Source organism: Mesoplodon densirostris, chromosome 18 (genome assembly GCF_025265405.1).
Source record: "Mesoplodon densirostris isolate mMesDen1 chromosome 18, mMesDen1 primary haplotype, whole genome shotgun sequence".
Lineage (NCBI taxonomy): Eukaryota > Metazoa > Chordata > Mammalia > Artiodactyla > Ziphiidae > Mesoplodon > Mesoplodon densirostris.
This window is the reverse complement of record NC_082678.1, coordinates 43,096,106-43,110,271: the sequence shown is the minus strand read 5'-3', so window position 1 is coordinate 43,110,271 and position 14,166 is coordinate 43,096,106. Positions and strand designations below refer to the sequence as shown.

General features: G+C 48.0%; 1 protein-coding gene across 2 annotated transcripts in view; it reads right to left on the bottom strand.

Moving 5' to 3' along the window:
* Positions 1–4,369: 4,369 nt before the first annotated feature.
* The window catches only part of MYH10 (myosin heavy chain 10), a 139,565-nt gene continuing 129,768 nt past the window's right edge, over positions 4,370–14,166 (bottom strand). For both annotated transcript variants that reach the window (XM_060080534.1, XM_060080535.1), the window contains 7 exons: positions 11,410–11,538; positions 10,962–11,050; positions 9,960–10,083; positions 9,683–9,891; positions 8,248–8,356; positions 6,708–6,880; positions 4,370–5,946 (listed from right to left, as the gene is read on the bottom strand). In XM_060080534.1, the coding sequence (XP_059936517.1) occupies positions 5,802–5,946; positions 6,708–6,880; positions 8,248–8,356; positions 9,683–9,891; positions 9,960–10,083; positions 10,962–11,050; positions 11,410–11,538 (978 nt within the window). In that variant the 3' untranslated portion in view covers positions 4,370–5,801. The remainder of the gene's footprint in view (positions 5,947–6,707; positions 6,881–8,247; positions 8,357–9,682; positions 9,892–9,959; positions 10,084–10,961; positions 11,051–11,409; positions 11,539–14,166) is intronic.

Sequence of the window (14,166 nt, the reverse complement as noted above, 5' to 3'; positions counted from 1 at the left end):
TGGTGCTGGTGTTTTTATGCCACATGGGGTTATGATTTGGAGTCATGCTTTATCCTGCTGCCTGCCTGCACCCACAGGAGTTATATTAGTGTTTGGAAACTGAACAGATGTTTCACTTGTTTACCTGTGGGGTGTTTTCTAATCCGGTATCAAGTTTGCTGCCCCCATTGAAATATGGACCTCCTGCCTGGGTCATGATATGCAGGTGGAGAGGCCTGGGAATGAGGGTGCTGGGCTGGCAGGACTGGGCAAGTTTTCTGTGTGTGGATCAGCAGCGACGTCTGTGTGAGGCTCAGAGCCTTGTCAGTAGATGGAGCTATGAAGCACTGTTTTTTGGTTCCAAAAAAGGTGAGTGCTTTAACTGCCTACCCTCCCCAGCAAATCCTGCTGTCACCTAGAATTTAGGGGACTAGGTACACTTTTATATATTGGTGTCACTAAATTATCCTCTGTAAGTCTTGACTCAACCTAACAATGTGATAAGCTGTAACAGCTCTTCATCTATGGTAGTAAGAACAAACAAAATCAGTCTCAACAGTACTAATAGAAATGTCTGATGGCAGGGGAATGGAATGGTTGGGATGACTTATTAGCTGAACAAAAGACCACAGAGCCACTGAAATGTAAGTGTGCAGTCGTGCTAATCCATGGGAATGGAAATGATCAGTGAGGACACAAAATAGATGAACATGCAATTGCAGCTTTATAAAAAAAAATCAGAAGTGAAATGAAAAGATGAAAATAGTTTACTGTTTGTGGGTTCTAAATTTTCCTGTAAAGTTGCTCAAAATTTTTTTTTTTTTTTTTGCGGTATGTGGGCCTCTCACTGTTGTGGCCTCTCCCGCTGCGGAGCACAGGCTCCGGACACGCAGGCTCAACGGCCATGGCTCATGGGCCAAGCCACTCCGCGGCATGCGGGATCTTCCCAGACCGGGGCATGAACCCGTGTCCCCTGCATCGGCAGGCGGACTCCCAACCACTGCGCCACCAGGGAAGCCCAGTTGCTCAAATTTTTTAAAAATTGAAGTAACGAGACTGATTTTCTTTCACTGCCCCAGTTGGCCTAAAGACTTGTGCTGAGTAGTTCTGAGAGTTGACCAAGTAGCACAAAGCAGGGGGCTCCCTGACCTGCCAGATGACTGGGCTGAGTCATACTTGGGGAAATTTTAAAATGCAGATTTCCCCAGGTTCCACCCCAGCACCGGCCTAGTGAGGAGAGTTCTGTATTTCATGGACTCTCAAATGCCAGCAATTATAAGACACACCTTTATTTTGTAAACCAGTAAGAAAAATGTGCCAGCTGGAACTATGAAAACGCCTATCGTTTAGACTTTGTATTTATTGAAAGTCTAAAAGACTTCTTTATGCAGACTTTCATCATATCACACTTAATTCATACACAAAAAGGAAAATGTGAGAGATACTCCTAAAACTTCATTGTGATTCCAGTGTTCTGAACTGCACTTTGACCCACAGTTGTCCTTGTCCATTTTTCCCAAGACGTGTCTTCCTCTACACTGTGGTGAACACTGGTGCTACAGAACTTCTGAAAAGCATATTCTGCTGCTGACTCCAGAATTTTACTCAAAACTGCTGATACTCATTCTACAAGATCTGACGCTGGGCTTTATTGACCTTACCAGCAGTCACACAACCACATGACAGCTGCCACCTCCTGAAAGTGATTATGAGATGCATGAGCTTACACATGTGAGAAGAGGAGCATCTTAGCTTCCTTTGAAGGAGCCAACGCTCTGCTTGGATGTCTCAGTCAGACCCAGTGTTTAATAGTCTGATTATGTCACGTTACATCTTGAATAAGGCTTCATGACATCCAGTTAGCGGGGACGGATTCCATTATTGGCGACTTTGAAAAAGATAAACAGACCTCACTGCTGTCATTCATCAAACACGAATTTGTAGTCTTGGTGTTAGGGGTGAAGGATGTGTTCATACTTCGTGCATATGGTATGTAGGCACTTTTTTTTTTTTTTTTTTTTTGGCGGTATGCGGGCCTCTCACTGTTGTGGCCTCTCCCGCTGTGGAGCACAGGCTCCGGACGTGCAGGCTCAGCGGCCATGGCTCACGGGCCCAGCCGCTCCACGGCATGTGGGATATTCCCGGACCGGGGCACGAACCTGTGTCCCCTGCATCGGCAGGCGGACGATCAACCACTGCGCCACCAGGGAAGCCCTAATTGCTGCTCTTTTTAATGCAGACATTCTAGGAAATTCTTTTAAATTACTTTGGTATGGATAACACATCTGTTCCTAGCCTGACTGTCCTGGGTATTCTGATACCAGAAAGACGAGTGCCCTATCACATTTCCTTCTGTCACCAATCTTCCCCATCCCTGGAAACCTCAATGAAGATGAAATGAGCTGGAAGACTGATTTCTTACAACCGGCCCTCCCTATGGCTCTGGGTATCACTGACCCATGGCCCCTTCCTCCTGACGCCAACGTTGCTATGACAATAGACATGTCTGTCAAGACTGTGGAAAAAGAGCTCACAGTTGTCTGACGCTAGGAACCACCATTTCCTGCCCTGCCCCTAAAAACAAACAAAAAAAAATCAAGTCACAGCAGGCCATAGGCTGGAATCTTTAGAAAGTGGAGACATGGCTCCGCTCCCCCTAGAGTGGTGGGTGAAGCCCGTGGCTGAGACCCGAGGCGAGTCCCCATCCACAAAAGCTTCCTAGTCGCTCTGGGAGGGACAAGATCTTCACCAAGAGCTTTCCCAAAGGCTGAGCATTTGCAAGAATGCTACGTCCTGTGCACGGTCAGGACCAGCCAGGCAGTCTACTTCCTCGTGTTAGCCACCTATCATTTGGGAATCTAGCAAATCATACAATTCTTTTCAGAAATCTAATATGAAACACTATAAAGGTATAATGACATGATGCCAGTTTCCAAAGACAACATTAACTGTAATTAAAGTGCCTACGGTCGGGCTTCCCTGGTGGCGCAGTGGTTGAGAGTTCGCCTGCCGATGCAGGGGACAAGGGTTCGTGCCCTGGTCCAGGAAGATCCCACGTGCCACGGAGCGGCTCTGAAACGTGAGAGGCCACAACAGTGAGAGGCCCGCGTACTGCAAAAAAAAAAAAAAAAACAAAACAAAAAAAACAGCAACTATGGTGTGGCAAGGGCAGACAGAGCATTTAAAATGTACATGACAGAGTTAAAACCCCAGCAGAGCTCATCTAAACTTCATTTCCACAAAAGGCTAAGGCTTTCCCACGTCTTGCCTGAGCCCTTCCTCACGATGGACCATACACACCTGTGGGATGGGAGCTGGCCTGTTACTTTGTCTTTGACACGCAGAGCCTGGCTCCCATCAGCTATCTTCCTTGTGCTTTAAATGCCCCGCGAATGCTTCACGAACTACCTTAGGCTATGATGGTGGTGGTCTGTTTAGTGAAGAAAGGTCCTTGCTAGTTAGCATCTTTTTGGAATCATGGATTGGAAATCTGTTCATGTAGATTATATGTTTCTCCTGATGGGCTGAGTAGTTGGGAAACAGTGTGACATTAACACTGGTTAAACCAGCCAGCAGGGAAGGATTCTTTTTGAGAAAAACAAGCCTCTGAATTCCACAAACCCCTGGACTGAGATATTGAATGCAGGGGTGAGAACACACCTGAGACACGGTAAGTGCAACTCACCTTTTTTTCCCTACGGTAGTGACACAGGAGAAAGGGAGCACTTTTGCCCATTTTTCACATCCCCACAACTGCCAAGCAGCCTAGGTATATAGTTCAGACCACCAGAACCAGCCTAAGCTGAGCATATCATGGAAAACCCCCCAGCATTCTCTACATGCTTGTGTTCCCCTAGTATTTCTATCTGGCCTGTCCTAACTGGCTCACAGGTGCCCTTGGAGCTCGTTGCTGAATCCTCCCAAAAGCATGTTTAATGTGCATCCTGCCTGGAAATGTAGTCTGAAATGTCTCGGACCTCTTAATCCAGTAATGAGCTTCACTGGTTGGTGACCGGAAACCCTCCTCAAGGCTTCATCCTGCAGCCCTGGATTGCTCCCTTCTCCATTAACAGCTGGGGCTCCAGCAGCCCTTTCCTTCCTGATGCAGCTACACACGGAGGCCGTCGGTGAGAACAGGATCTGTCGCCAAGATTGCCCAGAGAATTAGCCCGTCGTCCGACAGTTTCTGCGAGTGCAGTGCCCTCAGATAAAAGCAGCCTGGCTGTCAGCATTTAAACTCTGTCGCTTCCAACCTCCAATCAGACCACAGGTGGGAAATCGCAAACAGAAGGTAAGAAAACAGATTTCACATTCACATGATTATTGTTTATTGAGGTCTGTTTATTCTCAACGGGTGCTTTTTCCTCCAAGTAAATAGAGCAGGCGTAAATATCTATAATGAATAAATTTATTGTCTTACAAAAATCATTGTCTAGAAATATGGGAATACAAGAAAAGGTATTTGCAGTCAGGTGTCTGGTGGTCAACAGCCAGTACAATTCATAAAGGGGAAAAATCAAAGATTCCAAACCCACATGACAAATTCTTCCTAACAGATGTTAAAGCTTTTAACCCAAAAGGTTTGTGTTTTCAAGCATGTTGCAGAGGATCAAGGATTTATAATTAACACTGATTCATTGTCACTGAATGTTTATAATACCACTTTGACTAGAGAGGTACGTGATATATGAAGCACAGTCAAAACTTAATACATTAGATTGTTACAGAGGCAAATAATATATTTAACATTGTCTTAGTACTGTAGTGTCTAAGGCACTTTCTGTAATGTCAGTTTGATTAACTATCAACCAAAAACAGAATGCTAAATGTTCACTGTAACACTGTCCCAAGGGGGAGGGGAAAGGAGAAATCAAAAAGGAGTCACATCCACTGGCATGTCAACATTCAGGCAGGTGGCATCTCTTCTCGAGGTTCTGTCAACCTCACCAACAAACTTGGAACAAGTCTCAGACACAAAACCAATATTCCCATTTTGGGCTCAAAGCAGCGACTGAATTTGCAAGGTCAGCATGAGAGCCTGGCTGGCGAGGGAGGGTATCCCCCGAGCTTCTGCTCCGGGGCCTCAGGAGGCCCTCCTGAAGTCACTGTGATGGCTGCCCCCGGGGCCTCAGCTGGGTGGTGTTCGCTGTTCTTCCTATGCACAGACCGGGCCGAGGACAGTTCACGTGAAGAGATGGGGGCACACCACGACTCGAGGGAGGTGGGCATGGCCACCCCCCGACGGATGCCGCTTCCCCCCATCCAACCCACCCCTCCTAATCTCTCCAAAGCCCCTTTCACAGTTTGCTCACTGAAATAGTGTTGATCATTATTTGAAGGAAATGAGAGCTACAAGTGCAGTTTAGGTTCCACAACGTTCTAAGAGACTTGACGTGGCAGAGGAGGCAGGGGCCACATGAACACAGAACTAAGGTTAAGGTAGCTGTCCGTACGACAGAGCATGCAGAGCGACTGGGCAGCAACCCCGGGGCTGCCCCAGCGACCGGCAACGGGGTCTAGAGTTTGTTTGAAAAAGGGTTCTCTTCTTAACATGTATTATAAAATGGTCTCTTGATGGATATATGGAAAATAGACGCAATGGTGAGACGATCTGTTTAATATGTGTAGGTTTTGTGTATATATATAAAAAGGGGAGCAACTGTACCTAAATCTGAAGCAGGAGACAGTTGTGCAGGCTGCAAGTCCTTAAGACACAGTTGATCTCTCAGGAGTCATGCGGTTCGCCAGTCCCCCAGATCTGCCGGGGTGCTGGGTGACTTCCTGCGTGTCCCTCGGTATCGCCTCCCCCGGCTTCCTCGGATCTACTCAGACTGGGGTGGCTGTGTCTCATTGACGTCACTGGTCTTACTTTCTGTGTCGTCATCCGACAGCTCCAGGGAAGCGCCCTCGATGTGCAGCTGGCGCCGGCCAGATCGGCTGGCAGAGAAGCTGATCGGGCCTCCTCGCCTGGAGAGCAAAGAAAGCGTGTGGGCACAACCGCAACAGCACGTGGCTGGCAAGTCGTTCAACCACCTGATGACTCAACCTCCTTGTGGGCAGATCAGGAACGGCTCCGGCTCCGTGCTTCCCCACCTCTCCCACACCCGCCTGCAGAACATCATCCTGGGAGGGCCCCGGAGCCCTGGGGGTGGCTGGACTCAATCCCCTGCTCTGTGATGGACACACTGAGGAGAGCACCACCTGCTCACCATGGGCCAGCCTCTCCCCAAAGGGTGGAGAATAAATGCTCTATTTTAGGCTTTGTGGGCCACCTAAGGTCTCTGTTGCACACTCTTGTCTTTTTACAGCCTTTATAAGTGTAAACACCATTCTTAGCTCCCTGGCTGTACAGGAGAGCGGGGCACAGACAGGATCTGGCCCATAGGCCACGGTTTGCCAACACCTGTGCTAAGCTGTCCTTCTGGGGGAGAGAAGGTGTAGCCTTGGCTCCCCGTGTTCCGCCCTCACCCGGGACGCGGACAGACACCTGGGCTGGCTCTCAAGCCTCGAGCCGTGTATTCACACAGCCCACTAGGAAACGCGGAGCAAATGAGTGCGCCTGTTGCTCCTCCATCCTCAAGGACTACTGACGGTCAGGGATCCTGAACGGGTAAACAGGCAAGAACGAAGAGCTGGATAGGAGCCTGAGAAACCACTGCACCCGGAGCCCATGGACGCAGCTGTTTGCAGGCTCTGGGTGCGACCTCACGGAGGCCCGGGGCGCTCACCTCAGCCGGTTCTTCAGCGTGCTGACCTCGCGGCTCAGGCCCTCGTTGGCCTCGGTGGCGTCATCCAGTTCCCGCTGGAGTTTGCGCCGAGACGCGTTGGCACGTGTGGCTTCTTCCTCTGCCTCCTCCAGCTGCCGTTTGAGCTGCTTCATCCTGGCGTTGGCCTTCTCCATCTCGGGGAAGTTACAAGAACCAAGTCACTCCAAACCGGTGAATCCAAATTCGGCATCGCTGCATCCTGAGTGTGTCAGCATAGGCCTCTGCCCTGCCAGCCACGCGAGTGCACACACGAGTGTACCCACACACACGACAGGCATATACATGTGCGAGTGTGCTGACACAAATGAGACTGGGGCCTGGCCCAAGGCCTTTTGACCAGCCTGCCGTTCTCAGTAAAACCATGTCTGTGCAGCAAATTATGCTAAAGGAAACTTAAAAACCCCCCGCTTTTCATCCCTGAGTTTTCTGCAGGAAAATGACGGTCTAATAGTCTAGTATCTTCACACGAGTGCCCTATGGGACTGTGAAAGGGAAGGGCTAGTCCTGCAAGACGCAGAAGAGCCTATGGTGTGGACAGTCTCCAACCCCAGGAGATGCTCCATTCATTTTACACCTCTTTTCAACACGTGTGTGTCGACGTTCCATTTGATTCAAGTACAAAGCCACTCTGGAAGACCTGACAGGAGAACTCAGCCTGCCCACTGGATCCCTCACTCCTGAACCACAGAGACTGGCCAGTGCCCTGCGGGTCCAGCTCACACCCACCCAGAACTGCCCTCGGTGTTGCTAGGCCCTGAGCGTGGGGCTGGGCTGGGTGCCCAACTGGAGCAGGGGAGGAGGAGAGGAGGATCTGGGCCAGAGGCAGTGGATCCTCAGCTCCAGCCACGGCGGCAGGTCTGAGAGAGGACCGAGAGCCAGAGGAGAACACAGCCCCCACCCAGGTTTTAGCCAGTGCAGACCTGACCACAGTCCAAAGCCCTATCAGCACATGTCCTTGGCACTGAGAAGAGATGCCTGGACGCAGACAAGGAGGACCACTCGGGTTCCATAGGCGGTACATTTGCTTTCTCTTCCCTTTCCATTCAACACCTCCTGTATCCACCCCTCCAGCCAGCATATTCACTGACGGCCAGCTGTGCCCAGAACTATTCTAGGCATTCAAGAGATGACAGTGGGTGAAACAGGCAGAAATCTCTGCACTCATGTAGCGTCCATTCTAGTGATAACTTTAAGGTCAGTCCAGGCCTCACACTTCAAGCCTTCCTGACGCGCTCTCGCCCACCCCTTGCCTGTATCTGGGGCACTTGGGACTCACGGGGCAGGGCCAGGTCCTAATCACCTCTGTATTCCCAGCACCCTGGGAGTGAGTGGCAGGAACGAGGAACAGCACATGTTTGTTGAAACGTTAGAATTAAGAGTTTCAAATAGCTCTTCCTCGTTCAGCTAGTCAAATGGTAACATGGCTGGTTTTGCATCCATCTCCTTGCTACAGCATTTAGAGTGGAAGATGTGTTCCTCCTACCCTGCCTTCTGCCCTTACCTGTTCTTTATACTGATCGGCATGGCGGCGTTCATCCTCAACCTGCATGAAAATTTCCTTCAGCTTCTTCTCGGTACGACGGACTAGTTTGTTGGCGGCTGCTCTTTCCCTACGAAAATGAAAATGATCAACACGTTAGTCTTCGCAATTCTTGAAATGAAGATTTTTTTTAAGTCCTTTTCTCTGGAAGATGGCATTTGTTAGAGTGCTTTCCGGGACCTCTGTATCATCGTGATCAATGTGGCCCAGAAACTTTTCCTTTCTCGTCAAACTATGGATTGCCTTTAATGTATTCTAACGCTTGACAGGTAGAAAAACTGCATTATTCCCTCACACAGATGTTAATCACTTTATTTAGTGATCTACCAAAGATCAAATGTTACATACAAGCTACCTGTCACTTATTTGAGTGTAGAGTTTTTGAAGACAAAAACCTTAGTTGGTTACTCTAATCCCCTAACTAACTTTTCAGCCTGGAAAACAAAACAAAGACTCAATTTATTAGGCGATGGTTTCAATTTAAAAGTTACTGACTACGTACGAAGATGCTAGAACAGCTGACACTGAAACAACGCCCCCATCCCTCCACGCTTCACGTAGGAGTCAAAGCACCATGTTTCTAGACAGGCCTCCACTGTCCCACATGAAGCAGAGGTAGCTTATTTGGAGGACTCCACTGAAAACAGAACAAGTTCTTTTGTTCCTCCACAAATGTTATGCAAAAAGGATAGTGATGGAGTCAGCTGAAAGGGCAAGTCATGTTAATTACAGCCAACAGCAAACAAACCCTTAACTGTTAGAGTTGAGTGCAGGGGCAAGTCTGGGATGCCGGTTGCAGAGGATGTCAGGCTCTGAGCACAGACCCTGCATTTCTGGGCCCCAAGCTCCCCGACAGGAGGGTGAGCTGAAGGGCTGCTCCAGCTCTGGCAGTCTGGGATTTCTCTTCTAACAGATTTGTAAATGCCTCCCAAAAGCTGTATTGTGCAACTCCTCAGGAGTTTCAGAACGGTTTACGACAACAGAATGGAAACCATTGAGCAGTCCCTTCCTCAGGGAGAAAAAAGCTTGTATTTTTGTCATACTGCATTTCTTCTCTGCCAACAAATAGTAGCATTTCACGGGATGCCACCAACTCGGGCAATCAACTTCGGGTAGAGATGTAAACTATGGCACCAGGAGGTCACGGGGCACAGTGTGATGAGCCCTCAGCTGAGTCCGGGAAGAGCTGACAGGGGAGCCCAGCACACCCTGAGGGCTCACACCACCTTCTCTCTGGTTACACGTGTTCTTGTCATTCTTCCCCTGCCAAGGGAGCTCCCATGGGACAAGGGGCATGTCTGTGTCATCTCTGACTCACAGGCTAAACCTGGACCTGGTCTGTAGCAGAGACACTGTAAAAACCTTTCTTTGGTTTACAGCAGCAAAAACCTCTTACTTGGCCTCCTGCTCAAGCTGCTCCTCCAACTGCCCGATCTTGGCTTCCAGGGCTGAGATGGTGGCCTTGAACTTGGACTTGACAGCACCCTCCAGCTCCTGCAGCTTGGCCTTCAGCTCCTTGTTCTGCCGCTCCAGCTGCTGGCGCGCGTTGTCGCTCTTCTGGGCGGCGCTGCGCTCGGCCGCCAGCTCTGCGTTCAGCGTGTCCACCTGGAGAGGAGGTGGGTGAGTCGTGTGGGGGTGGCGCGGCCCTCCCGGGGCGGCCGCCGCGCGCCCACCTGCAGCGTGGCCTTGCGGAAGCGGTCGTTGAGCAGCTCCAGGTTGCTCTGCTCCTCTTCCAGCTCCTCCTCCAGCTGCGCTATCCGCGCCTCCAGACGCCGCTTCTCATCCAGCAGCGCAGACCTGCCAGGCGGGGAGGCGACAGCTCGCACGGGAAACTCCCAGAGGGCGCCTCCACCCACCCTGCTGCTGGAAGCCGAGCAGCATTGTTGACTTTTCTCTTTCCTCTGTTCCCACCCCAATCCGCCATGCCTAGCTGGTTACGCTTCCAAACACACCACCCACTTCTCTCCATCCCCAGGCCTACCACCCAGGCCAGGCCCCATCGTCTCTCGTCTGGACCGGTGTGTAGCCTTCCAGCTGACCGCCCTGCTGCCTTCTCCAGCTCTTCTCGGCAGCCAATGTCAGCTTTAAAAGTGTAAAAACATCCTGGCATTCCCTAGCTTTTCTAGTGCACCGAGATCAAATGCCAGGTCCAAACGATGGTGTGCTAGAAAATGACCATGATGAATACTCAGTACAGTAATTAAATGGAGAAAGCAACCTCTTAATTGGAAAAAAAAAAAAAAAAAAAAGGACTTTTAATGAAAAATGCATCCAGGGTAAGGTAAGTCTAAGGAATGTGCTTGTCAAACCTAATGAATCTGAAAGTGAGAACTTGCATTGCAAGGCTGTGCACCCTATGGAAACCAGGTTGGTTCTGAATGTCTTTCCTGCACACCTATGTGGGCATGACTGGCACAGGGAGGTGCGACCTGCCGGGGTTGTGCAGCCAGCCAGGGGCCGAGGCAGCCCGGAGGCTCAGCATCTCGTGCTCATCTTTCCAGACTTTGAACAGATGAGCAAACCAAATACCGACTCCTAGATGCCAGACGACCCCCATGGCTGTCTCAGTGCCACGGGCATGCCCCAGGGGAATGGGCCCAGTGCCCATGAAGACGGGGGGGCCACCACTGATTGTGAGATGCCCGCCCCTTCCCACCTGCTGCCAGGAGACTCACTTGCCAGAGGCGCTGTTGGCGATCTCATCCGCCAGCTCATCTCTCTCCTGCTCGGCGTGTCGGCGGGCTCGCTCAGATGAGGCAAGTTCCTGAATAAGTTCAGACCGTGATTGAAGCTCTGGCTGTTAACAGTTTCCTCAAGTGTGAAATCCGACAGTGCCTGTAGCTGCTGCCACCTTGCTCAAGGCACTAAGTGTGCCTCAAATTGCAGTCAGATTGAGAAATTACCCATCAACTTCTCTGACGTTAGCCACGTAGAACAGTGTCAAGGTATGACCACTTAGTTTGCCCAACTGAAGCAGTAAGATGGTCCAGTACCATATTAAACATGAATAGTGAAATTACACTAGGCTACAAAGACACTAAAATATATTTATCTGGTCTTAGAGAAATTTCAAGGGCAGGTATTTTTTTTTAAACAAATGGATGAATAAGTAAACAAACAAACCTCCTGCAGTTGAAGGATTTCTGCTTCCAGACTCTTCAGTTTCTTTTCACTCTCTTTGGACTGAGCAAAAATCTCATCCCGGGACGCACGAGCTTCTTCTAATTCACGTTGGTAGTCCTTCATCTGAGCCTAAGATTCAATAGGAAGAAAGTTTTGGGGTAGTGTCCATTCTTAGTTTTTAAACATATGATATTTTCCTCCAGATTATAATATATATGCATTTATTATAAATATAAAAGTATGTGGAAGTGACAGAATAAGAAAACATTCAGGCCAATATCCCTTATGAATACAGATGTAAACATCCTCAACAAAATAGTAACCAATGGAATCCATCAACATATTAAAAGAATTATACACTGTGTATATTTATATACCATTATATCCCACCATCCAAGTGGGATTTATCTGAGGAATGCAATGTTGATTTGATATCCAAAAAATGAATTAACTATATGATCATCTCAATAAATGCAGAAGAAGCATGTGACAAAATCTAACACCTTTTCAATATAAAAACGCTCAATAAACTGAAGGAAACTCTGATAAAGGGCATCAGTGAAAAACTAACAGCTAATATACTTAACGGTCAAAGACTGAATGCCTTCCTCTAAGATAAGCAACGAGACAGGGATGCCTGACCTCGCCCCTTCTGTATAGCACTGTAATGGAGATTCTAGTCAAAGCAGTTAGGCCAAGACAAAGAAAAGACATTCAGATTGGAAAAGAAGAAGTAAAACTAGCTCAGTGTGCAGACGATATAACCTTATATATTGAAAATCTTAAGGAATCCACTAAAACACGGTTAGAACTAATACACGAGTTCCGTGAGGCCGCAGCGTACAGGACCGACACGGTCAGCTCTCCCTACCCGTGAGGTCCACAGCCGTGGACCAACCCGCAGTGGATCACAAATACTCAGGGGAAAAATTCTCAGAAAGTTCCTAAAAGCAAAACTTGAATTTGCCACATGGGCAGCTATTTATATATCGTTCACCTTGTATTAGGTAGGATTATAAGGAATCGAGACGATTTAAAGTACACAAGAGGATATGCATAGGTTATATGCAAATAATACACCGTTTTAGCAGGGTACTTAGGGAAGGAGAGACCTTTTTTTCTTGCCCCCACCCCCACTTTTTTTGGCTGTGCTGCACGGCATGTGGGATCTTGGTTCCCTGACCAGGGATCGAACCTGTGCCCCCTGCAGTGGAAGCACGGATGCCAGGGAAATCCCAATACACCATTTTACATCAGGGACTTGAGCATCTGAGGATTTTGGTATCCATGGAGTAGGGGGGTCCTGGAACCAATCCCCCTTGGATACCAAAGGACAACTGTACAAAAATCAATTATATTTCTATATACTAACTATAAACATTCTAAATATTAACAAAGCAATGACACTTAGCATCAAAAAGGATAAAATTTAGCTGAAGTATAAGACTTGTACACCAGAAACTATAAAGTAAAGCATCGTTGAAAAAAAATTAAAGAATAGCAAAATGAGTGGAATGATAGCAATGTACTGTTAAGATGGCAATACTCTCCAAGTTGATCTTCCAAGTCAACACAATATAAGAATCCAAGTGGGGGGCTTTGGGGGTTGTGGGGGGAGGCAGAAATTGACAAGTCGATCCTAAATGGAATTGCAAGGAACCCAGAATACAGTCATGAAAAGGAAGAACAAAGTTGGAGAAGTCACACTTTCCAACCACAAAACCTGCAGAGCTACAGTAATCAAGACTGTGTAGTACTGGTGGAAGGACAGACATAGAGATCAATGGAATTAGGACTGAGAGTCCAGAAATAAACACAAGTCTATGGTCAGCTGATTTTTGACAAGAGTGCCAAGGCAATTCAAGGGGGGAAAGACTAGTTTTTTTAACAAGTGGTGCTGGGACAACTGGATATTCATATCCGAAAGAATGAAATTGGGTTCATGTAGGAAACCATATAACAAAAATTAACTCAAAATGGATTTAGAAAAAGAGCTAAAAATATAAAACTCTTAGGAGAAAACACAGGACTAAATCTTCAGGACCTTGGATTAGGCAGTGGTTTCACAGACATAACAAAAACAGGAGAAACAAAAGAAAAGATAAATTGGATTCCATCAAAATTAAAACTTTTGTGCTGTAAACAATACCATTGAGGGAGTAAATAGATAATCTAGACAATGAAAGAAAATATTTGGAAACTGTATATCTCCTACGAAACATCCAGAATATATACAGAAATGTTACAACTCAATTACTGAAGACAACTCAAAAGCTTAGCAGAGGACTGAAAGACATTTTTTCCCACATATGATATTGGCCAATAAGCACATGTAAAGCTTTTCAACATCATTTGTCATTAGGGAAATGCAAATCAAAACCACAATGAGGGACTTTGCTTGTGGTGCAGTGGTTAAGAATCCGCCTGCCACTGCAGGGGACACAGGTTCGAGCCCTGGTCCGGGAAGACCCCACATGCTGCAGAGCAACTAAGCCCATGTGCCCCAACTACTGAGCCTGCGCTCTAGAGCCCACGAGCCACAACTACTGAGCCTGTGTGGCACAACTACTGAAGCCCACGTGCCTAGAGCCTGTGCTCCACAACAGAGAAGGCACCGCAATGAGAAGCCTGTGCACCGCAATGAAGAGTAGCCCCCGCTCGCCGCAACTAGAGAAAGCCCTTGTGCAGCGAGGACCCAACACAGCCAAATGTAAATAAATAAATTTATATTAAAAAAAACCCCACAATGAGATACCA